Here is a 25,700-nt window from a genome sequence, read left to right as displayed (position 1 = left end):
CACGGGAAGACACCCGAGGACACCAAAACCTGCATATATATATATATATATATATATATATATATATATATATATATATATTTCTGCCTTTCTCACTCCCTGTCTTCCCCTTGAATTTAGCTCTTCACCCCCCAAAAAGTATGAGCCTCATTCTCTTTCTCTTTGAAAAGCCTTTGGCATTTAAATTCTTATTAGGCGTGTAATAGCAGCTGACTGATAAAGGAAATTTTAAATTCATTTAGTTAACTTGGGCCTGACCTGAGGGCCGGGGTGGGGGGGGGGGAGAAATTCCCACTTAAACCAAGAACTTTAAAAGGGCAATTTGGGAGGGGGGTGGAGAGAATAAGAAGAAAGGGTTGATGGGGGGGGTCACATTTTTCTTTTTCTTCAAAATGTCTCAAGTGCTTTCCCCTCATTCATCAATCCTAGGACAGTCTATTTTCCCTGCTGGCATCTCCGTGACTCCCTGCTTCTACACTCCCCCCACCCTCCCTGGAAGATTACTGTTCCTTTCTTAATTTGCCATGAAAACTCCATTCTGTGGCCTTTCAGGGGATGTCAACCAGCTAATCTCTCCCATTTTGTCCAGAGAAATTCCTGGGCCTTTTAGAACAAGTTTCTGAGGGCATTCAGGGCCGACCATGGACGGGCAAACAGCGATCTCCAAAGGCTAATGAATTTAGAATTAGTGATTTTCTATCCAAGGGACTTAAATGAATGCAGATCACTTTAAACAGTGTGACAAATTGCTTTATGGAGTGCAATGGACACTATTTAACCCTCTCCACCCTCCCCCACCCTCCAGCCCAGGAACCCCCTTGTTCCACATCCCACTTTTTCCCAGGTTGGCTTAGAAAGGGAGGCTTGTAAAAGATTATGCACCAGCTCTCCTCCACCCCGTTCCATGGGGTATATGCACCCCACAGGGCCTCAGTCAAGGGGCGTTGTGCTGCACATCCCATCAATGAAGATCTGTGAGTGAAAAGGCTCTGTGTGTGAGGTTAGCAGGGGCGCAGTTTAGAATCCCCAAAAGATCTCTGCTTGGATCAGGCCAGGGGTTCTGTCTAGTCTGGCGGTCATGTTCTCACAGTGGCCAACCAAATGCCTGTGGGAAACCAGCAAGCACACAATTTTCAACTCTGGACTTGATGATCATTTGCCTCTGTGTGTGTTGTTTTGTGTTCCTGCAAAATAAATATGTTTATTTCCCCAGAACCACAAGGACTAGAAACTTAATTTGCTTTTAGGGGAAGGGTCATAGCTCAGCGGTAGAGCACCTGATTTGCACGCAAAAGTTCCCAGTTTTGACCCTAGATGGCATCTCCAGGTAGGGTTGGGAGGGAAACCCGGTCTGAAATTCTGGAGAGCTGCTGCCAGTCAGTGTAAACAAAATGGAGCTACAGTATGTGGAGCTCCCTGTGTTCCTCAGCTCAGCTGGTAATGTGCATTAACTTCACTTAGCTCCAACTGTGGCAGTTATACATTTGAGGGGTGGGGGCTCCAGCTTATTCTGCTGAGAGGATCCCCAGACAAGTCTTGCCCTGATGGCGCCACTGATGAGGGGGAGGGTTTGCAAGCCCACTGGAAAGGGGTGGGCCAACAGAGCTGCTTTGAAACAAAAAAAAGGGCCCCATGAATGTGGACGAAAGAGAGCTGTTTTTCTCACTGCCCATGCAAGGAATAGGACAAGACTTGTGCACAGCAGATGTCTAGACCCCACTCAGCAAAATGAGCAGGAATTTGAATCAATGCACAACTGGAACACAAACATTGCTTGTATACCAGTCCAGATTTTAGGACTATCTAGCTCAGTATTGTCTACACTGACTGGCAGCAGCTTCCCAGGGTTTCAGATTGGGTGCCTTCCCAGTTCTACCTGGAGATGCCGTTGGTGACTGAACCTGGGATCTTCTGCACTCAGAGTGGATGCTCTGCTGCTGAGCTGCAGCCTTTCCCTATAACTAAGGACCTAGTCCCCATGGTTCTGAATAAGTAACTGATTAAAACAAAAAGTGATGTCTTACACTGAGTCAGACCCTGGGTCCAGCTAGCTCAGTATTGTCTACACTAACCACCATCAGCTCTCCAAACTTTCAGGTGGGGCATCTTCCCTGCCTTCCCTGGAGATGCCATTGTGGTGGTGGTGGGTTCAGCCTGGGCCTTCTGCACTCATAGCAGATGCTCTTCCACTTATCCACGGACGTTCCCTCTTCCCCTGAAGTGGAACTTAAAGTTTCAGTGGGGACATCTTAAACAAGTGGTTAACCAATGCATACTTTTCCTTGAGAAAGCCACACCCAGGAGCCCCCAATACTCTTGCTTATATCCAACAGTGAGTGTACTCTGAGTAAAACTCAGTGGGCTATAATCCTCTGCCAACATATTCCATGATGACCCCAATTCACAGCTACCCCAAACATCCGCACACCTCTCTAAGTTGACGACTGAGGGCCAAGTGATTGTGCTTTTGGGGTCTGTGGTTGGGTGGTGTGGCAAGGGGGACCTATGTATTCCACGTACCCTCACATGGGCATTGTGTTCAGCGTGATTTGTAGATGTGTGTCTGTGTGGATTATCATGAAAGCGTGTGCATTCCTAGTATGTATGGTTGGTTCCTGGCAGGGGTCTGTGGGGTCATCAAGATAAGACTTTGAGTTCACTCATCAGGGTTCCACTCAACAGAGAAGGGTCCCCCACACACTACAGTGATGGTTTGTGACAATTGTGTGTCTCTGTGTGTTTGTAGGGTGTGTGTGTGTGCGTACGTGTGATAGGCAAATTGGTAACTGGCCCATTTCCTGAATGTGGAGGCTACATTTCCAGAGCGTAAGTGATTTTAAGAGCATATAGGGAGAGCCTTGATGGATCAGACAAAATGGTTGATCTGCTTTAAGATCCTGTTTCCAGTGGAGGACAGCCAAATGCCGGGTTTAAAGGGACAGCCCACCCCATTCTTTCTTCTTGGCGCCTGATATTCAGAGGTAAGCATTTTTTTAAAAAAATGATTGCTGTAACCTTATGGCTAAAGAACAACGCAAATCTCTTCAAGAGAACATAGCTTGGAAGCACACTGTTCCTCCACGCGTTATGCTGATGTGGCTCACACTATCACCTGCTTTTGTGGTGTGCTGAGGTGCTCTACGGGTGCTCAGTGTTTATTTATTTTATTTTACTAATTAAATTTGCATACCACCTGTAGATCTCAGGGCGGTTCGCAACATAAAATACAAAATAAAAACACGACATGCATAATAAAAACAAGAACAAAAACCACAAACCCGTAACATTTAAAACATTTTAAAAGTGCATAAGATGTTAATCAGCCCAAGGCCTGGTTGAAGAGGAACATTTTTGCTTGGCGCCTAAAGGTGTATAATGAAGGTGCCAAGCAAGCCTCTCTGGGGAGAGCATTCTGTTATGTGTATATGATGTACTTTGTTACAGAGACAAGGCTTGAGCTGTGGAATCCAAAATATGTTCAAACATTACATACAAGTGAGGCTTGTGATAAAATGTTTGCACCCACCCGTGCCCTTCACCATAATACTCCATTCCTTTCCTATTTTTCTTTCCATTAGCTTTATTTCCCATGGTTCTCATTTGTACACAAGAGGGACGTGCCTCTTTTAGTTTTCTTAAAATGGTTTTCATACTTCTGCAAACTTCGTATTGGCTCCACTTCTGGATCAGCAGTCCTCTCTTGTCTCCATTGCTGTGTTGGCGTCTTAGCTGGAGAAGTCCAATCGCCTCTTTAAAAGGGACGTGTGTTTGCAATGGGGACTGCCATGTAGGTTTAACAGAGTGTGTTTTATAGATAGTACAACTGCTCCTGTGCCGTCTTGCACTCCTGGCTTTTGATCATCTACGCACTGGAATGAATAGGCTGCGTTGAACTAAGTTCTCACTCAGGGGATAGATCTAACATAGTCAATCTCTCCCAATTTAAAAGGGCTTACACACGTGCACACACCAATAATAATAATAATAATAATAATAATAATTCTCCACAATTGCACCATACTTTTAACGCACATTTAGTGCATATTTCAAGCACGTGGCTCCCCCAAAGAAACATGGGAACTGTAGTTTAACCAGAACCCTCCACAAACTGCAGCTCCCAGGATACTGGGTGGGTGGGAGAAGCCACATGATATAAAGGTGCATTAAATAGGCTTTAAATATACATGGTGGGCATGGCCTGTTTAATCCAAGTGGAGTGATACTTCCATAATAATGTAACCTGGACTAGTCTCTGCCACAGGGTGCTTCTAAATTTAGACAGAGAAGGAGATGACAGAGGAAAGGTTTGAGAATAATGGTGGTGGTGGGGTTTTGAGCATGAGTCAGTGCACCCAGTTCTGTGATGCATTATGCATATGGATGGGGCAATGAGTGAATTCTCCCAGAGGTATTTATATACTTTGGGTTAGGCTGTGTACACACTGTACATGCAAAGCACACTAATAATAATAATAATAATACTACCAGAAAATGTAGCTTCTGAAGGGAACTGTGATGGGAACTGTAGTTCTGTGAGGGGAAAACTAGAGTTCCCAACATTCTTCTGTGTAGGCAAAGGGGCATCTGTTCACAATTCCTTCAGGGGTGTTCCCTTTGTATGAATGTGCACCATCATTACGTGTCTTGTGACCCCTTTAAGAACTAAAATCCTGTCTAGAAATCTTTTTATAAACCAACAAATCAAGAATGGATTGGGTTTTACACTGGTCTTTCATTTGGGACCCAGTGTACCTCAATCCTACTTCTTCTATTGCGGCACCCATAACTTTGGAACTCCCTGCCCATTGAACTCAGGCAGCCATTTTTGCTGTAATCTATTTTCAGCGCCTGCTAAAAATATTTTTATTTAGGCAAGCCTCCCCAGAGAGACATATAATGTGTCTTTCAATCTGGTTTTTAGCTTCTCCTTGATTTTAATTAATTTTAAAGGTTTCAAATAGTTGCTTTGAACTGCTTTTTAAAAAACCTGATCATTTCATAATTTTATAAACTGCTTTGTTCTTCTTTACAATCAAGTGTCATATGCATTTATGAACTGGAATGAAAAATGCATAATTATTCTTCCAGTCTGCTCCTATGGCCCTTAATGCAAAATAGTAATGAGGCCATAACCCCCTGGTATTCTCCAGGGACTCTGGCTGTATATACTCTTTATCTTACTCTGCATCTAGAGCACTCCCTTCACTTGTTTGGGAAGTGGTATACACAGTGCTTTTTTTCTTAAAAAAATATGTTTAGGGGTACTCTCATTTTCCTACTCATATTGAAATACTGCCCCTCAATGAGGCCAAACTTAGATTCACAAAATGTTTAGGGGTATGCATACCCCTGCGTCCCCCCAGAAAAAAAGCACTGGGTACACACATGACATTAACCCCCATCCATATCTATCCTGTCCTTTCTTAGGAAATGCTGCATTTTGATGCATCACCCTCTAAAAAATCCCAGATTCAATCCAAATTGTGAAAAAGAATGGTCTCAGTGCATTTTAAGCCAGTAATGTGTGCACACAGCACCAGTCTACTTTAGCACCAAACACTCTCACCTAAATCAGCCCCTAGATCGGGTTGCGTTTCCAGCTTGGGTACCACCAGCACAATTATGCAATTTGCTAGATTTCTGCCTGCACCAGAGAGGTGAGCGCCTCTTTTTAACCCACCTCACCTTTAAAAAAGCATCTCTTCGAAGAGATGACAATGGAAGCAAAGTGGCAATGAACTGGGAGAGAGCTCTCGGTTTCACTGTCAGCAGCTCATATTACTGGTACACGTGCCTGTTGCCTTCCTCCCACTATGGAGACAGTGAGATGTGGGATCCATTTTTCCCGGGCTCTTTTCCTGACCCATCCCAAGTGTTCTGTGTTTTTCCCCCTTGCATCCTCTGGACAGGGAGAATTGTGAATGGGAAGGCAATTGCTGTTAAACCTGATAGCTATGCTCTTCCACCCCTATCGGAGGCAGCAATGCTTTTGAATGCTGGTTGCTGGAAACCACAGGACGGGACAGTGCTCTTGAACTCAGGTCCTGCTTGTGGGCTTCCCACAATGAGCATCTGCTCAGCCCCTGTGAGAACAGGATGCTGGACTAGATGGGCCTTTGCAGAGCTGTAGCTACAGGGGGTGGGGGTGGTGTGAAGCATTCAGAGGGGCACCATTGAGGCTCTCCGCCTGTGTGTGAAATAAAGCCTAGTTTCGCCTCTGGATCTTGGCCTGATCCAGCAGCCGGGCTCTTATACTTTGGAAGATACAAGCAACCCATTGCATGATAATGACACGACACTGAATGGCTGGTCCTATCATTAGGCAAAGTGGGGTGTCTGCCTTAAGTGGCTGATGCAAACAGTGGCAGTAGCAGAACCTCAAATCATGATTTTGAGCCCCCCCCCCCCCCCGCCTTTCAAATGCCCAATGTACAAAAACAGGTGTTGTTTTTGGGACTCTGGATGACAACTCTGTTATGGTAGTTCTGTTGTTATTCCCATATTGCAAATTGGGGACAGCTGGGTTTGAGAAAAGGTATGGGGGGGACCCACTGATGTTAGTGGATTTTTTAACCAGGAGCAAGAACTGAGGATTGTTGAAAATTCATGACAAATCTCTCAGCTTTGCTAGCTAACCATACCCTCAATTTACAGAGGCAGTATAGCCGAGATGTTCAGAGATGACAGACTTGCCTTTGCAACCTGCTTAATAAGGGCTCAGAGACATCTGCTGGCCACTGGCGGAAATGGGATACTGGGCTGCTTTGATCCAAAGATGAGGCAATTCCCATTGCTCTGTTCCTGCTTGCTCCGAATGCTGGGTTACCCAAAGGGCAGCCTAAGCACGTTGCGTGTTGCGTTTCCATTTTTGTAGATTGTTACATTTTGCAACACAGGGATTTGTGCTTGTTTAGAGCTCTAGTGAAGCAGGGGCACCAATAAAAAAGGAGAAAATCATTAAATTATTTGATATTTCCAAAAAACAACAATTGAAGTACAGTAGTCATCATGGGGGAAATCAGAAATTTGTGGACTTCCTTACACACCATTCCACTGAATTGTTTCAACTGGATTTTGAATAAATTTGCAACTAATTATTGCTGTTCTGAATTTTATTGTGTTGTTAGCTTCCTTAGTGGGTTGTGCAAACTGCTATTGTGAATAATGCTTTTTATAGTGTAGGGTGGGGAGCAATTTGGGCCCCCCCCAAAAAGTTTGGGAACCACTGGTGTAGCTTAACTTCTTTCTCTCCCTTTTCTCTTTCTCTCTGATGCCCAGAGGTCCAGAAGTTATCCAGCTTGGTGCTGCCTTCAGAGGTCATTATTGCCCAGAGTTCCATCCCTGGAGAAGGACTGGGCATCTTTTCTAAGACCTGGATCAAAGCGGGCACAGAGATGGGACCTTTCACTGGCCGAATCATCTCCCCAGAGCACGTGGACCTTTGCAAAAACAACAATCTGATGTGGGAGGTAAAGAAGCAAGGATGTGTGCATGTGTGTGTCCACATGAGAGAGGAGGGTGGCTCTTCTTGGAACAGGGTGGGGAAGCCATAGCTCTCCAGATATTGTAGGACTCCAACTCCCATGAACCCCTGCAGCCAGCATGGTCAATGGTCCAGGAATGATGGGAGTTGAAGTCCAACAACATCTGAAAGGCCACAGGTCTTCTATCCCTGAACAAAGAGATGGGATGCAAGAGATGGAAGAATGCCTCTTTTTTCAATAGGCATTCCCCCATTAGGAAGGGAAAAGAAGGGATGCCAGGGACTGAACCATGGACATTCTGCATGCAAAGTGGATGCTCCAGCTCTGAGCTACGTCCCTTTACTTAGGGTTGCGGAACAGCCCATAATATGTATACTTGGCCTTGTATTTCCTTTTATCCTCCCATTCCTGATGACAGAGATTGAGGCCATTTGGAGCAGCAAACACTCTTAACAATGGACTAGTCTACAGCCCACAATTTCCACAAATTGATGCTAGTCCAGCGTATAAAAACAGGCTTACCTGTCATATTAGAATGGCAAGATCACAATGCTTCAAGTGTGAGTGATATGTGCTTTGATTTCCAGAACAAATAAAAGTTTATTCAGAAGTCTGCTGAGAGACATCCTGCATTGCAGGGGGTTGGACTAGATCATGGGTAGGGAAACTAAGGCCCAGGGGCCGGATCCGGCCCAATCGCCTTCTAAATCCAGCCTGTGGAGGGTCCGGGAATTAGAGTGTTTTTACATGAGTAGAATGTGTCCTTTTATTTAAAATGCATCTGGGTAATTTTGGGGCATAGAAATTCATTCATTTCCCCCAAAAATATAGTCTGGCCCCCCACAAGGTCTGAGGGACAGTGGACGAGCCCCCTGCTGAAAAAGTTTGCTGACCCCTGGACTAGATGAACCTCAGGGTCCCTTCCAACTCTCCAGTTCTATGATCCCCACTCTGAGTGATTTCTGAGTGGTCTGCAGTGTGTATGTTTGAGAACTGCCATCTTAGATTGCTTGAAAAGAGGATTAGAAGTATATCAATGGTTATGAGCAGGGCTAACTAAATAAAACCTACCCATTTATTATTTTATTAATTAGTTTTTTTATACCACCTTTCATCCGAGTATCATAGGGCAGTTTACAATACAAAAACACAAAAATACGTGAGATAGTAACAGACAAAAACAATAACACCCCCCCCCCTTTAAAAGGCCATAGAACATTTAATTAGCCAAAGGCCTGGGAAAAGAGGGATGTTTTTGCCTGACACAAAATGTGCCAGGGGAGCTTCCCTGGGGAGAGCCTTCCACCGCTGAAAATATACATTCTTGTGTTTCCACCCCCAAGGCCTCTTGTAGATGAGGCAACAAAGAATGGCTTCAGGTGAAGCTTGCAGGGTCTAGAGCGGTTCATATGGGGAGAGGCAGTCCTTGAGGTATTTAGAGACATTGTACCTGAGAATATCACTTGCGGGGGTGGGCAAACTTCCAGAGGCATTGTTGCCTTCAGCATCCATTTATGGGCCTTCTCAGAAGACTCTATGATTACGAACTAATGCAGCTATTAGGAACGCAGGGAATGCCTGTGGGAAAGAATGAGTCAGAAGGAGGCGGTGGAATGGATGGCTCTGTCACACAAGCAGACTAGGTTGCCATAATAGACGTGTATAAATTTATGCCTGGCATGGACAAAGTGGATAGAGAAAAGCTTTCCTTCCTCTCTCGTGATGCTAGAACACATGGGCATCCAGTGAAGCTGAATGTTGGAGGATTCAGGACAGATCAAAGAAAGGACTTCTTCATGCAGCTCTTGGTTCAACTATGGAACAAGGCTATCCATGGCTACCAGCCACAGTGGCTAAATGCTCTGCATTCATGGCCAGAGGCAGTAATGCCTTCATTAGCTGGAAGCCACAGGAAGAGAGGGTTGCTGTTGCACTCGGGTTCTGTTTTGTAGGCTTTCTGTTGGAACATCTGGCTGACCACTGTGAGAAAAGTAAGTTTTTTGTAGGTTGCAGAAAGATTTAAAAGCCCTTTTTTTTTTTTAAGCCTTGATGCTCCTGATAATTTTCTACAACTTTTCCAACACACTGATGATACCTTTTCTGGGGTGGGATAACGTGGATGCATCTATTCAGATGCGGTAGGTGGGTGTGATTCATGGACTGAAACCCTCTTGCCCTTCTTTCCAGGTCTTCAATGAAGATGGAACTGTCCGTTATTTCATTGACGCCAGCCAAGAGGACCATCGCAGCTGGATGACATACATCAAGTGTGCCAGAAATGAGCAGGAGCAGAACCTGGAGGTGGTCCAAATTGGGAACAGCATCTTTTACAAGGCCATTGAGGTAAGGGTGTTATGGACAAAGGAATGGGTGAGAGCAAAAATACTTGCCTTCAACCTAAGTTGCTGATGCTTCTTCAGACTTTTTATTCTTCTTCTGGTGCTGGGGAGTTCAATGTAGAAACATAGGACTGAATCCAATGTAGTGCCAAGGGAAAGCAATTTACTGGTATACTTGTTCTGCTGCTGAAATCCAAAGGCACTTTGTCATTAAACTAGGATGACTTTAGAAGGGGATTGGGCACATTTGTGGCATGTAGAGCTATTCATGGCTACTAGCCACGATGGCTATGCTCTGTCTCCACAACCAGAGGCGTAATGCTTCTGAATTTCAGTTGCTGGAAAACAAAAAAGGAGAGTGATCTTGGGCTTGGATCCTATTTGCAGGTTTCCCAAAAGCATCTGCTTGGCTACTGTGAGAACAGGATACTGGAGTGGTTAGGCCACTGTCCTGATCCAGCAGGCTCTTCTTTGAAATCTCAGAAGCCAGAGGGGGCGGCTCTTTGGAATTCTTATTGGAAATTCTATTTTGTTGTGGACTTTTAGGTGTTTGACACAATATGCTTTTCCCTGTACAAGTTTTTCTGCTGCCTTTGATTGGTCAGTTAGCTAAGTATTTTTATTTATTTACTTGATTGGTGGGGGGAGCTACCCCCTGCCCCCCTGGCTACACCCATGTTAAGAGGCTATCCACTTTTTAGCTTTGCCTCTTATATAAGGTGCAGCTGAGAACATCTCTGCATAATTTCTATAGGAGAATGGACCGTTAGCGCAAACAGGGAGGTGCCCCATCAACTTCAGTCTGCCCTCAGCCAGCCCTTACCTCCCTTCTTTCTTAAATTTAGTCCATGGAACGGAACTGGCTACCAGCTTCTTCCTCCTGAGTGTCAGAATTGCCTTTGTAGAACTCCGCAGGGAGGAGGAAGATGGGGAGAAAACTGGAATCCATCAGCTCTGCCCCTCATTGGCTCTGGCGCCACCTATCGTTGCGCTTCCTGCCTTACACCATACCAGTTCCAATGGGTGGCAGCCACAACTGCCCACTTCTTTCTCATCTGTGCATGTGTCCATCAGAGATTGCAACTGAGGACTTTAGTTTAGGGGGTGGGGAGCTTTTTGCCTTCCTGATGTAGCCAAGCTACGTTGTCCACCAACCACTGAAGCCGAACAGTCAAGGCTGAGGAGAGCTAGAGTCCAACAACATCTGGAGGGCTGGGGGTCACTCTACTGCTGGCTTTAGGTGATCTATCTGTTTCACTTTAGTGGACAAGTGAAGCTTTTCAAATGTGGGGAAATGCTGGAACCTGAAGACCACACACACTGAGCATCTACCCCTGCAGCATATTCTGAAATGCAACACACACACACACAGATGCAAACACAGCCTACTCACACCCAAGTGCTAAGAACAGTTATTACGCGCCATCTTTCATGTCTGGGGTTTTGTCTCCTAATGTGAAAATGATAGTTAAGATTTTAGCAACACTTGTAGGTTTATTTTTGGGGAAGGGGGAGGTTCTTTTCTCCTGCAGAAGATCTCTCTGATGCCTTTTGCCATTTTGCTACTTAGCTTTCGTAAAAGAAAATAACTGCTCTCTGTGTGATGTAGTGGAATGTGAGGGTGTTTTTGCAGAGAAATTGCACCACCTTTCTCTGCAAAAGGCTGGTGTAACCTTTTCATCCAAGCCTGGGAAATGTTTCTTTATTTTCTCTTTTGTTTGGCACCAAAATTGATATTACAGTTAGCACTTGGCAAGCCTCGGTGAGGAGGCTGTTCCCAGAAAGGTGGGGAGGCAGTGCTAAGGAGGCCCCCTCTCTGGTCACCTGATTTCAGATAACCTCTTGTATGTGATGGATATTTCAGAGTGGAGAGGATGCCTGTTTTAAAATGATGCTTTCCATCTACGGTTTATATATATATATTAAACTGCTGCTGTTTGCCTGGCAGAAGAGGCTAGCTCCTTTTCTATTTCAAAAAGGCTATCCTCTTCTTCTAGGAGCAACCAAAAGATTAAACATATAAATAAGAAATAAATATCTCCTGCAGGAACGATTATGGCATGTCTTAGATTATCCTTTTTTCTCCAACTGATTAATCTAATTCAAGGGTGGGGAAATAGCCCTCCAGGTCTCACTTTCACGCCCTTGAGCTCTTCTTATAAGGGCCATATCCCTCAATGGCCTTGCTTGAGGGAATTTGAGGTCTGATAATGCCTCTTCTGGTTTCCTGGATGGAGGACAGAGAAACTAGCCAACAAAACAAAGGGGCATTTTTACATGCATTGCTCCATTCACTTTTCCCTCTGGACCCACCTACCACTGTCATGTGGCCCTTGGAAGGTCACCCAAAATAGAATGCAGCCCTTGGGCTGAAAAGTGTTCCCCACTCCTAATCTAATTGGTTAAACATTGCAGCCCTTAAGCACAGGGACTGACACTTTGGACATATCATAATATAGAATAATGGTTAGAAGGGTATCAGCACAATCCTCGCAATAGCTGACCAGACGCACCGGCAAACAGGACCTGAGAACAAAAGCTCTCCCCCCTCCTGTGGTTTCCAGCTACTGGCACACAGAAGCATTGCTGCCTCGAGCCATGGAGGCACAATCTAGCCATCATGGCTAGTAGCCATGGAGAGCCTCCTCTTCCTCCATAAATTTTTCTAAGCCTCATTTAAAGCCGTTCCCCCTCTTCTCTCTCTATAGATGATTCCTCCGGATCAAGAATTGCTCGTTTGGTATGGGAACTCCCACAATACCTTCCTGGGGATCCCTGGAGTGCTGGGACTTGAGGAAGAGCAGAAGAAGAGTAAGCACGGTGAGGAGATGGTTGAATTCTGCTCAGGGTTGGCATTGTATAAAACTTGCCTTTCTTAAGATTTCCCTCTGCCAGTTTGAGGGATTTGCGGGGTGGAATGGGGAGGAAGTGGGAATCAGTCCCTCCTGTTTCTCTCTCTCTCTCTCTCTCTCTCTCTCTCTCTCTCTCTCTCTCTCTCTCTCTCTCTCTCTCTCTCTCTTTTTTAAAAAAGTAATTTGAAGAAATCAATACAAAACAAATACAAAAAGCAGTGCAGTATATCTGAGAAGAGACTTAATAATAGGTTGGTAAAGTACTTAAGACCACCAGGAAAGTCAAATTCCACGCTGTACAGAGGAAAGGGAGTCTCACGTGTCTAATGAACATAAGATGCACCAAACCACACAGAATTTTTCAGGGTCCTTTGAGCATTTTGACATGCTATTTATGAGTTATTCTTTTCCCAGCTGATGCTGAGTGCCACATATTTTTAATACCATCTGTTGTAAATGTTTTAGGTATCCCTGGGGGGAAAGAAAGGTGTAACCATTTTTATCCTGCAATGCAGACATGCACTTTAATTCTTGTTGTTCGTCAGTTGCAGCATCACAACTTGTGTGTATGGGGGGGGGGGTAATCTCCTGATGGAGGCCCGCCACTTTGTATCTTTTCAGGGGAAGCCTTTAAAAAAAATTGACAAAGCTCTTAACGTTTAATCTTGCTGCTGTGTTTCAAACGAATGCATCAACTGGGCCGCTGCCATTTTTAATGCTTTTATCTTACTTTGCTGGGGCTTGCTGGAATGCAATCCCCCCTCAAAATATTTTCTTATTTTCACTTATTTATACAAGAAGCGACAATCAATATGCAGCAATTCCTGCCTCCTGCACAGAAGCACCAAATATCTAGTTAATTACATTCAACTTTCAATTTATAAACAAAGATATCACTCTGCAAATTGCCATATGTCCTTGGAGGCCTGTAACCATGTCCCATTAACGTTGCATATGTAATAAAACTATACCAGGTTTCTTGCCTGTTCGACTCTCGCACATATGGGTTGCCAGTTTATCCATCAGCATTAAGTTCCAGAGTTGTGAGATCCAGATCTCAAACAGGTCTGCACTGATAGAGTCTTCCAATAAAAATCCAGGGCATAATTGTGCCCACAGTAGGTCTTTGAAGCTCTCAAGGAGAAGTATTTATACAGGGGAAAGCAGAGAAGTGGTTTCTAATTTTGGGCATCTGAGGGCATGCAATGAATTTTTAAAAGATATTATTTCATTCGGGCTGTGTCTTTTTAAAGTTTTCGTTCCTGTTGTATATAGAGTGGTACTGATGTTGCTGCACGACCCTCCATGATAAATATTAATTGCATTGTTTATTTCATTAATGACATACATATAGAATATGGGCTTGATCCGTCCCCATCTGTGGGCTCACCTGCTCCGGGCATGAGTAACTTCCAAGGTAGGGTGCTCCTTGGGAGATGAGGGATGGCTGGAGGGGGTGAACCGGAGGGTGACAGTGACCTCCCGTGTGCAAAATGGCAGCCCCTGCACTGCACATGAGCTACTGAGGCCAGGCAGGGTGAGGGAAGAGGGCTCCTTTGTGGGGATGGATCAGGCCCTATAGGATTATATATTTTTTTATTAAAATCAGGGGCTCAATATCTCATTATTTCAGGAGTGGATTAATGCAATGCGCTCTAAGTGGGCCATCCCTCACACTTGTCCCAGAAGTTGCAATTGGTGCAATAAGGCCATATCAGCATATAAAACTTGCACTCAGAGATCACTGGTTGCTGATTTGCTACCAGGCCAAGTTCAAGGTGTTACTATTAGTATGTAAAGCCCTTAGCAGCTTGCACCCAGCTTACCTGCAAGGTCACAAGTAGGCCCACTCAACTGCTTCAATCTGCAGAACAGGCCCTGTTACAGGAGCCGCATAATACTCATTCCAGATTTGTAAGAAATCAGAGCTTTTAGTGTGGCAGCACCCACACTTTGGAACTCCCTGCTTAGTGAGAACAAGCAGGTGCTTTCACTGTATTCTTTTCAGCACCTGTTAAAACCATTTGTGTTTAGGGAAGCCTACCCAGACACAAAGAAGTGGCTTTTAGCTTATTTATGGTTTTTTAAAAAGTTTTAAATAATTGATTTTAACTATTTTTTTTACTGATTATTTCATTATTTTATTCTTTATGTAAACAATTTTGGGGATTTTTTTTTTTACAGTCAAGTGGTGTGTAACTTGTAATAATAATAATTAAAATTAATTGTTCACTCTCACCAGCCTTCTGAGTACATAACATGTAGGACTGCACTGTAAAACCTTTTCATCCCCTGAAAAGGCATTCTTATTCACCAGATTTTATCTAGAAAGTCACAACCCGAATGAAATAATATCTACTCCCCTCACAGAGCTGCAGCTATCACAGTGGTTTAAACCAGGCATAGGCAAACTCGGCCCTCCAGATGTTTTGGGACTACAACTCCCATCATCCCTAGCTAACAGGACCAGTGGTGAATTGTAGTCTCAAATGTGATGTGAATTGTAGTCTCAAAACATCTGGAGGGCCGAGTTTGCCTATGCCTGGTTTAAACAATTCCTCTGGGAACTGTAGCTCTGGGAGGGAAATAACAGCGCCCTGAACAAACTACAGCTCCCAGGATTCTTTTGGGGAAGTGTTTAAAAAGCGGTATGAAACTATTTTAAATATATAGTTACAGATGAAGCCTAAGTGTATAAAATGATGTTTTGTTTGGGAGTGGGGTTTGTTACTGGAAATAACCTAAACTTCTCCCTCTTGTCCATTGCCCCTGCAGAGGACTTCCATGCAGCTGAAGCAGGTGCCAGTTCCACCGGCCGCATGCGCTGTGTCATCTGCCACCGTGGATTCAACTCCCGCAGCAACTTGCGCTCCCACATGCGCATCCACACCCTGGACAAGCCCTTTGTCTGCCGCTTCTGCAACCGCCGCTTCAGCCAGTCCTCCACCCTCCGCAACCACGTCCGGCTCCACACCGGCGAGCGCCCTTACAAGTGCCAGGTCTGCCAAAGTGCCTATTCCCAGCTGGCTGGCCTGCGGGCCCACCAGAAGAGTGCCAGGCACCGGCCCCCCAACGGCTCCCTGCAGTCGCATTCGCCGGCCCTGCCTGTGCCGCACCCCACCTCCCTTGCTCACCACATCCCCACCATGGTGCTGTGAGGTCGGGAGGAAGCCCCCTGGCACTGCCGTGAACTGGTGGGCACCAAGCCATTGGTGAGCGCGCAGGGGAAAGGGGCAGGGGGATTTTTGTGGTGGACCCATCCAGCAGCGGCTTGGCAAATGGAACTTCCATCTTCAGGCACACGTCTACCGTCTGAACAAGAGAAGGGGGGCAGGGCGGGGCCTCTGGGCCCTGCTTTCAAGATTCCCAGCAGCCTTTGGCTGCCCACTGTCAGAAACAGAGCACTGGGGAGGGATTAATGGACCTTATGGTCTGGTCGGGAATGATGAGGGGATTCTGCTCTGGCACAGTCTCGTTATTCCTAAGTGTGAGAACTAGGTGGGGGACTCTCTTAATTTTTTATTTTAGTATTTCAATATTTCCATCCAAGTTCCTTGGGTGATTTCCACCATCTTGGTTTCTTGTTCATGATGTGAGGCCTGTATGGTCCTCCCTATTTTGCCCATTGACTCAGGCATCCAAGTTAGATATATTTCTGGGGACGAGATAAGAGGCTGAGTGTAAGATGAAGCCATGGCAAAAATGGAGAGAAAAGTAAATGGTAGAGGAATAAGCACTTCTTCACATCATTCTTAAGTTTAAAGCAGGAATAGCGAACGACATGTTGCTGGACTCCATTATCCTTAACCGTTGGTCATCCTCCAGAGCTAGGCAAGGTGAGATCTCTTCCTATGGCAGCAGGATCCATCAGAGCAGCAGATCTAGACTTGCCATACGTCAGGAAAATTCCTGGCATGTCCTGGTTTGCAAGTGTAAAAATGGCGTCGGGGGGGAATTTTGCCAAATCGTTAAAATGTCAGAGAAAACCAGGGTGTAGGGCAACACAATGGAAAAATCAGCGGAAACAGCTCAAAAAGCTTAAAATCACTATTATTGGGTTAGGTTTCCTGAAAAAGGCTCAACAATTTTGGGGTCTTCCTAAAGAAAGCTCACAACTTTGCGGGTGTCAGGAATTTTAAGCAGATCCCAATATCAATATCCCCCCCCCCTTGTTCCTGAAGTAGATCTTCCCTCCCTCCTTCTTCCTTGGCAGGGAGGGGTGCCATTTTGGAGTCAGCTTCAGGTGTCACCACATCTTGGGCTAGTAGCCCTGCCATCCTTGCTGCAGAGGCTGATGGGAGATGGAGTCCAGAAGTATCCCGAGGCCACCACATACCACACATGGCTATTCTAGAGGTTTGGTGGTAGTTATCAAGTGATCCCACTTCTCTTCTGGATCCGACAATACCTGCCCACACACTCACAGGCACCTGCACTCCATTATCGTCCCCTGTGGTAGAATTCAATCCCAGGTTTCTGAATTGAGCTCTGGAGTTCTTAACAGGTAGTTGGTTGGGATGGGGGACTTCATGGTTGGTGGATGATCCAGCCAAACTGGACAGGGTTCTGGGCTCTTGGACTCTTCACACCTCCAGCTCTGAATTCCGGTTGACCCCTGTTGCTTTCTGCCGTAGATGTGAATTGTTATCTCCACTGAAAAGCTTCATACTCTCTTTGACCTCTGGTGAAATTCTTATGGATCAGCTATTGACAAGAGTTTCAGCACCACTATAATCCCAGGCTAACTGCTCCCATCACAGATGGACTGTGAAGTAGGAACATAACTTTAGAACAAATCAAACTATTTGTCCATCAGTATTGTCTACTCTGACCGAACCTCTCTCCATCTCAGTCCTCTTTCTCTCTCCATGGCAATCAAGATTGTTTGTAAACTCTGCATCCAATAAAGGAGGCATTTGTTTCTGTTCTGTTTTTGTAAAATATACATTTTTTGTAATAGTACCTATTGATGATGATATCTATTCCTATTGTAAGGAGATGATATATAGAGTTGTCTCACAAATGGTGTTCGACTTCCATGAAATGCTGGTCACTTTAACATTGTAAATATAAATCTGTGTAAAACGCTATTTGATATTATATATAATTTGATTGTATTATGTATACAGTTGTATATACATCTTTGTACCTCTCTCATTCTCTCTTGTATTATAAATAATAATAATAATAATAATAATAAAAACAACCCACCACAAATTACTGGCGATGGAAGATATGTAGATACTTCAGAGTTAACATTATTTAATTTTTTTAGAATTGGTGTGATTCGAAGGACCAAATTAAAACCGCTTCCCTGCATGAATAACGGCAGGTAATTAATACCGGCGTACTTTACAGGAGCATTGTACAGATTTGTTCCTTTGTCCAAAGCATTTATACACGAGTTGCAGTTGCTTACTGGAAATAAGAGTAGCGGGCGAGATGGCAATGTGGTGCAAATACATTGGTGCAACCTATCTGGCACTCCTGATGGTGAGTTTGCACTACACTGACCTCCCCACTGCCTTGCTTCACTATAACTTAACTATAGCTTAAATAGTGCTATTCTTATAGAAAAAGAGATGCCAGAACTTACCATTAACACCCCCCTCATTCTCATAGAATGGCCATACATCCTTGGTTTAAAAACTTCCAAGGAAAGAGGTGCCGCCAGACACAAATCGTTCAGGGTTGTGTGTGTTTTTGTGTGTGTGGTGTTTGTATATTAAGGGACATGTAGTAAAATGTTGTGTAGAGAAACATTTGTGGGATATAAGGTAAAGTGAGAGCAGTGGGTGGACTGTGAGAGGAGGATGGAACCTTGGGGTGTGCTGCGTGCTGATTGGCTGAGGATGGAGTGTGACAGGCAGAAGACAGTTGGGACAGTGTGTGTGTGACAGTTAAAGGCAGTTGGGCTTGGGAGGGGGAGGGAGGAGGGAGAATCCAAGAAATGTTTGTGGCTTAGACAAGCTGATTTGTCTCAGGAGGGCAGTTTGGTCCCAGGGACGCCAGTTGCCAAACCCAATCTCCGCAGGGCCTTGACAGTCTCATCTTTGGGAAGGAGTGAGGAATCTGCTCTGCTGAGGTCTTCCAAAATTTGGCAGTTGTGGTCTCAGCCAGTGTCAACAGATACAAAATCAGTTCCTTGTTATTAAGGTCTTGATCCAAACATACACATTGAAAAGAGCTAGACAAGGGTGAAATGTTGGCCCGGTTATCAAAAAGATCTCAGAAAATACTTTGGTCCAGGACCCTTTGTTTGGCGCCATCCTGCCAGATATGCCTGTGGGTCTCAGGATCCTGGCATGGTGGGGAGGCACCCCTATGTGTACAAAATAAATTCATTGTGATGTCAAATAGCAACCACGTGCCATTTGCAGGGAGAGGTCCCTGGTGTGAGCCGAAAGAGAAGAGCTTTCTCCAATCTTATTCTTGTATCTGAACTTGCCTGGGAAGTCTAATGCCCCTGGGGGGGGTGCAGGGAGGGGAAGCTGCCCCCCATCAATAAAAATCAATAAAAATACATAGCAAACTGAGGTTCTGCTCCCAAAATGAAAGGCCCCCCCAACCAAAATCCTGGCTAAAACACATGGTTGTCACTCTTCGTGGCCGGACTTAACTTGACAAGATCTCCCTCCCCCATGTCTCAAGGTCTTTATGATGACTCCATCTGGGTGGAAGGGAAAGGGAAAGAAACCCAAACTGCCCCTATTCTGTTGGCTACCAAAAGATGTTTATTTCAAGCCTGATTTCGGTGGGGGTGAGAGGTGAACCTATGGACGCCAGAAGCGGACTCTCCAGCCCCCAGGGTGCCCTTGGGGGACATGTTGGCATGTCCTATCCAAGGACTGCCCCCCCACTGCCTCCCAGAGCTCGGTTTTAAATGCCAAAGATGCTAGAGGCTGAGGTACCCTTCCCAAATTCGCCCGGCCACATGAAGATCATCTTCCCAAGGGGCTCCACCGTGAACCTCCTCAAAGAGTGGAGCTCCAACAGTGGGCCCTGGGCTGGCAACTCTGCAGGTGAAACAAAGGGGGAAACGTCAGAAATAAAGTAAAATACAAACTAACCAACTCTGCCTTCCTCCAAGTCTCCTCAAATCAGAGGTCAGTCTCCTCCGGACTCCATTATCGTCAGAGTCTTACAGATCTCGCAATCGTCTTCCTCTCAGCAACAGAACAATTGCTCACCTGAAGGCTTAAAGAGTGGATGGTTTTTTAAAATGCAAATATATTAGACATCAAAGTCTGAGACAATAGGTTCGGCTGGCACAGTGATCTGGAATATAATAAAGTTAAAATTCATAGATGATTCCTCAATCACATAAGAAGGAAATCTCTATTTACTGTATGGGAAAGAAATAAAAAATTACTGGACTTCCGGGATAGCGCGAACGGGTAATGGCGGATTCCCTCCGAGCACCGGAGGGAATCGGCTCCGCTAAGGACGGGTCTTGCCGTGCCGGCGACACGGGGACCCTTAGAAACCGCAGGCGCGGAAGCCTGCGGACATGGTGACTCGGTGGGCACCTTAAGCGCCCTCCCTGACCCGCGAAGAGCCTTTTTAAAGGCTACGGAGTGGACCGGAGAGTGGTGTGGTGCTGAGAGTCGATCGCTGCCTTGGCGGAGCGGAGCCGCGAGCCATGACCGGAGAGCGCTATCTTTTTTCCTGAAATTCGGACTGAAACAAAGAACCCGTGAGTAGAAGGAAATTTCGGCACTAAAAGTTTTATACCTAAAATTGAGTACGATCGGGGGGGTGTTAAAAGGAAGTCCGCACTCCCCCCCCCCCACAGAAAGATTTAAAGTAAGGAGAGGAGCACTAAGGCGGAAAAGACTTTGGTGCTTAAATAAATAGCTCTCATGAATTGGATTATAAAGTTATCGCGCTGGAGTGGAAAAGAGTAGAATCTCGGAAAATTTTCTTTTTCTTGGCAATCCCCCCCCCTGGACCCGGGAGTGCCCTGTATATGAGCTCGAGGAAAAAGAATCAAGAGTTTGACAGCTGTCAAAAGAGCTGTCAAACGAGCGGTAAAGCGGAACTGTGTTGCCAGTATTTCTTTGGATTAAAAGAGCTACATTAAAATTGAACTATTAGAAACAAAGTGATTGGGAATAACAAAGTGGCTGGAAACAACAGTAACGAATTGTTGGAATAGGACTATGATGGAAATCCCCCTGGAGGGAATTAAAGATATTGCAATGGCTGCAGAAGAGAAACTATGGGCAGAGATTGAAAGGATGTTTTTTCTCGTGGGAACTTTACAAAAGCAAAGTACCACAATGAGTAAACAATTGGAGACTTTCGGTTTGGAACTGAGCAACTCTGCTAATGATACAAAGTTGATGGAAAAAAACTCTGCAGCTGCAGAGGATGAGATAACTTTGAAATTGGGGGAAAAGGAAGAGGAAGAAGGAGAGGAATCTCTGATGGAAAAAACCAATCAAAAGCCGACAACCTCTGGGAACAAAGGAAACAAAGAAAATGACAAGGGGACCACAAATCTGCAAAAGGAGGGAAAGAGAAAAGAAGAAGTCCCTGGAATAACTGGAATATGGGACTATATAAGAGCAAACAAATATGATAGGGACTTCTTCATTTGGCTGGAGCATGGGAGAATGAGTGGTCCCGAACAGAAACTGATATTGATTGACTCAGAAGGAGAAAAACATGAGGGGCTGATGACAAAACCTCCCCAAGAAGAGAGGGCCAACAAAATGGACTATCAACAAAAATGGTGGAGAAAGACTAACTGGGGCTTAAGAGCCTCTGACATAAGAAACCCGGGCTAAAGCAGCCAATCTATTGGGACATCGGTTTGGGAAGGGACAGAAACCGGGGCAGGGGGGGAGGGGAGAGTAGAATAGTTAATATCTGAGATTTTAGAATTGCTATAATATGATTTTTGGTGTAATATGGGAAGGGAGGAATTCATGGGAGAAAACCTAGGCCGCCCTTAGGGAAATGATTTATTGTGCAAAATTGGATAGGTTAAACTGGGTTAAGTAAAGGAGACAAATATTAAGAAAAGATAAGAAATATTTAAGGGATGAGAGGAAATAACTTGCTGAGATAACTTATGAAATTGGAATGTGGGAGGGAGGGTGCGGGGAAGTCAATGAAAGAAGGTAATGAAAGTAAGGCTATGAAATCATGCATGTTTTGTTTTGTTTTTATATGTTTGTCTGTCTGTTAAAAAAGTTAAAAACCCAATAAAAATTTTATTAAAAAAAAAAAGAAATAAAAAATTACTGGAACCCAAAACCCCTTGGTGGTTGTCACCGGTAGAGGCAACAGCAGTGAAAAAGAAAAACATGGTTATCAACTGGCTAACATACAAGGAAATATTAGAAGAAAAAAACAACCAATTTAAAATTAAAAAATACGAAGAACTTAAGCAGGCATGTGTGAACTTACTACAATATTACCAGGTAAACAAAATTTTTAAATCTGACAAAAAAATTAATGGATTTGACACAAAGATATTGGAGGATAATAATAAATAAATAAATAAATAAATAAATAAATAAATAAATAAAATTTTATTTATACCCCGCCCTTCTCAGTTTAAAAACCGGGCTCAGGGTGGCTAACAAGAAATATAAAGCATTGATTAAAATATGACTTAAAAACAGCATAAAACAGCATAGAATACAACATAAAATGCAGCATCAATGTCAATAAATTCAAAAACTCAGAGGTCATGGGGGGGGGGGACCCAGTCAAAAGACATCAAATGATCACCAGGGCTAACTGGCCAAGTTAGTCCTACTAGGGCCAGCAAGGAGACCAGGGAAGAATTTAAATGTGGGGTCCCAGAAAGGGTTTCTTCAAGGGTTTCAAGAGGTAAGGGAAAAGGGAATAGAGGATCAGGCTAATTCAAATTGAAGGCCAGGCAGAATAGCTCTGTCTTACAGGCCCTGTCGAAGGAAATCAAGTCCTGCAGGGCCCTAGTCTCGTGGGACAGAGCATTCCACCAGGCTGGAGCCGTCACTGAAAAGGGTGAAAAGAACTATTATTAAATAATAAAAATATATTATCAAAAACATACAGCTTATTATTGGATTAAAACTGTTGAATAGTGGAAAAGATGGATGAAGGACACAGCTCTGTTGGATTCACAGGAGCGACAGTTTTTTCAATCCTTCTGGTGGCCCTGAGTGAGAACTGCAACTAATCTTAATACATAACACCCCTCCCCACCTAGATGAGGTGTTACAACCATATACCATATACGCTAGCCACGGATTTGATTAGAATTACAGGTACTTCATACTGCGTAATCTTTCAGGTTGGCTGCACGTATATGGGTCTAGGTAGAACGCCGAGGTATCCCTGGAGAGGCAGCCAAGCTGCTAGGGCCCAATGGCACGTCCCCCCCCCCCCGGGACGCAGGTGTATGGCTCGGTCGGAGGCTTCTATGTCGGCTTCTGCGGCGGAGGCTCTGCACTCCGGCAAGGTTTCTGGTACAGACGGGCTGTACGCTGGAGTTTCCTCCCCAGCCTCACTTGTTTGAACTTCAGCGGTACTGCCCGGACTGCCGGAGGCACTGTCCCCCCATCCCAATCCCCAGCCTGGGGGTGCAGTTGGTCAATGTTCTGGCGCCATATCCATCCACAGTCCAAACCCACCTGATATGACTTCGGCCCTGTAACCCCAACCACCACAACCGGCACCCAGAGAACCTCCCCCGCATAGTTCTGGGCAAATACTTTCTCTTCCGGAATGAAGACACTTGGCGTGCTAGCACAGCCTGGGGAATCTGTCACTGTGAAATCTGGGTGCAGTCGGTCGAGAGGAGATCGCAGGCGGCTGCCCATCGGCTGGGCTCCGGCCTGTTGTTGTGCACAGTATGATGTGTTGTACAAACACGTACTAGGCTACCCATTCATGCCAGTCCTCCTGTGCCATACGTGCCAACGCTTCTTTAGCCGAGTGAACCATTCTCTCTGCCTGACTGTTGCTGGCTGGATGAAACGGGCTGTCAGAGCGTGGCAGATGCCCCGGCCAAGGAGGTAGTGCTCAAACGTGCCCGACGTGAATTGGGCTCCATTGTCCGATACGAGAACGTCTGGCAACCCATGTGTGGCAAAAAGCCTCTGCAGCACTGGGATAACAGCTTCTGAGGTGGTTGAGGACATTAAAACCACCTCCAACCATTTAGAATATGCATACACTACCACCATAAAAGTGTGCCCGTGAAAAGGCCCCACTAAATCGATATGCACCCTTGACCAGGGTGCCTTATGGAAAAAATACTTGAAATTCACAGCGTGCTGATAAAAAAAAACCTTATGAAAATGATTTACAGGTGGTACCTGACCCCATCCAAATCAGCAAAAATAAAGAAAAATAACAGCAATATGTGTTGGAGATGTAAATAAAATGAAGGAACCTTATTTCACATGTGGTGGACATGTCCCAGAAAAAAAAAATTGGGACATAATCTATGAGGAACTAAAAAGAATGCTAAAACACACTTTTTTAAAGAAACCGGAAGCTTTCCTATTAGGCATTCTAACGATAATCATTCCAAATGAAAATAAAAGTGTTTCTTTATGCGACAACAGCAGCTAGGATGCTAATAGCAAAATACTGGAAAAGTGAGTTAATACCAACAAAAGACGAGTGGCAATTAAAGTTGTGAGAGTACCTCAAACTAGCCAAAATGACAGAACTCATAAGAGATCACTCAGTCGACAAGGTAAAAAAGGAATGGGATTGCTTCAAAAACTACCTGACAAAGTATGGTTTCAAAAACAATACTTGGTTGTGCTTAGATTAATCTCACAGATATAATGGAAAAAAACCGATTTTAATAAATGAATACAGAATATTTGTCACTTAAGTATTGAAGCTGCAAAGAAATAGAGGGACGTCAACTAATATAGCAGGGTTTAAAACTAGTTTTCTGAAACAGAAAGAAAATGAGTGTAAAGAAAGAAAGAAGGATAACAAATGTATTTGTTTCTGAGAACCTGGCGTATAGAATAGTTAAATTACTGTTTGTACCCTTTGAACAATTTTGTGTACTTGATTAATTTTTTTCTGTTTTTTATTCCCCCCCCCTTTTTGTATTTTTTCTTCTTGAATATCTGGATGTAATGTTTAATCCATGCTTTCTCTGTAATTTTTAAAAATGCAATAAAGATATTTTTTTAAAAAAGATCAATTGCTCACCTGGACTCCCAGACTTGCCTGTTTCCACCTCCTGGCGACCCATAAGGATCTTTCTTGGAGACCATGGGGTAGACCTTGTTCCTCTTGCAGCAACTCTCACAGCCTCTTGAAGCTAGGAGAGAATGGGGAGAAGTTGAGAAACTGGAGCCCTGGGTTCAAGACATCCCTCCGCCACCACGCTCAAAGGGTGACCTTGGACCAGCCCCTCCCTCTGCCCAGCTCACCTCTGGGAAGTCCGGATGAGGCAGAGGAGGACCGCAGCAATGGACCTGATCATTGCCTTAGGGGCCAGGGCTTCAAACTCACTGCTAACTCTTTCACTCTGCTTCTCACTGCCAACTGCTGATCAGTTGCAGTTGGTGCCTTTGAAACCAGCAATGAGTGATGTCACATAGGCTGGGCTGGGTGAGTCATGGTTGCCTTGACAACAGCCTCCCCACTAAAGCTGGACCACTCTGGCTCCTCCTTCAGAATGGGGAAGCAAGACCCTCCAAATGCTCCTACTTTCCAGGGACAGTCCTGGATTTTCAGAAGCCATCCTGGTTTCTGATTTGATCCCACAATGTCCTGTTTGTGCTTAGTTAGGACATCCCTATTTTCAGTGGGGAAATGTTGGAGGGTATGCAAGAGGCACAGGAGGTAGATTGTCTGGATGATAATCACCTCAGAAGAAAATGAGATTGGGGCTGAGGTTGGGAGATGGAACAACTGGTGCCGCCTCTGCCATCTTATTCATGCCCACTACCAACTGCTTTTAACTTCTCCCAAATTTTGTGTGTGAGTGTGCAGCCCTCAAACTGCCTACTTCCTGGGGGACCCAACTAGGTTCCTGCCTAGTGTGGTGT

General features: G+C 44.8%; 1 protein-coding gene and 3 long non-coding RNA genes across 11 annotated transcripts in view; 2 read left to right on the top strand and 2 right to left on the bottom strand.

The window, feature by feature from the left end:
• Positions 1-17,603, top strand: part of PRDM12 (PR/SET domain 12) — a 26,783-nt gene extending 9,180 nt beyond the window's left edge. For 3 of the 7 annotated variants that reach the window (XM_081896674.1, XM_081896673.1, XM_081896675.1), the window contains 5 exons: positions 7,279-7,469; positions 9,672-9,827; positions 12,532-12,643; positions 14,030-14,092; positions 15,451-17,603. In XM_081896674.1, the coding sequence (XP_081752800.1) occupies positions 7,279-7,469; positions 9,672-9,827; positions 12,532-12,643; positions 14,030-14,092; positions 15,451-15,833 (905 nt within the window). In that variant the 3' untranslated portion in view covers positions 15,834-17,603. The remainder of the gene's footprint in view (positions 1-7,278; positions 7,470-9,671; positions 9,828-12,531; positions 12,644-14,029; positions 14,093-15,450) is intronic. The other 4 variants (XR_014164559.1, XR_014164560.1, XM_081896677.1 and 1 more) reach the window with 4 other exon arrangements.
• On the bottom strand, positions 9,143-25,700 carry LOC309361614. Of its 2 annotated transcripts, none has more exons than XR_014164561.1 (5): positions 25,080-25,700; positions 24,856-24,967; positions 9,875-10,009; positions 9,580-9,779; positions 9,143-9,464 (listed from the first exon to the last, which is right to left on the bottom strand). It is a non-coding gene; the product is annotated as an uncharacterized lncRNA (long non-coding RNA). The 2 variants fall into 2 exon arrangements; XR_014164562.1 differs by having other exon boundaries at positions 9,875-10,006.
• LOC309361617 lies at positions 13,380-18,621 on the bottom strand. The gene is made up of 3 exons (XR_014164564.1): positions 18,272-18,621; positions 14,909-14,999; positions 13,380-13,503 (listed from the first exon to the last, which is right to left on the bottom strand). It is a non-coding gene; the product is annotated as an uncharacterized lncRNA (long non-coding RNA).
• Positions 18,626-20,045, top strand: LOC309361615. Its single transcript, XR_014164563.1, has 3 exons — positions 18,626-18,815; positions 18,861-19,807; positions 19,872-20,045. It is a non-coding gene; the product is annotated as an uncharacterized lncRNA (long non-coding RNA).

This window comes from Podarcis melisellensis, assembly GCF_964234715.1.
Source record: "Podarcis melisellensis genome assembly, chromosome: Z".
Taxonomy (NCBI): domain Eukaryota; kingdom Metazoa; phylum Chordata; class Lepidosauria; order Squamata; family Lacertidae; genus Podarcis; species Podarcis melisellensis.
The sequence above is the reverse complement of the archived record's forward strand: the minus strand, read 5'-3'. Positions and strand labels throughout refer to the sequence as shown.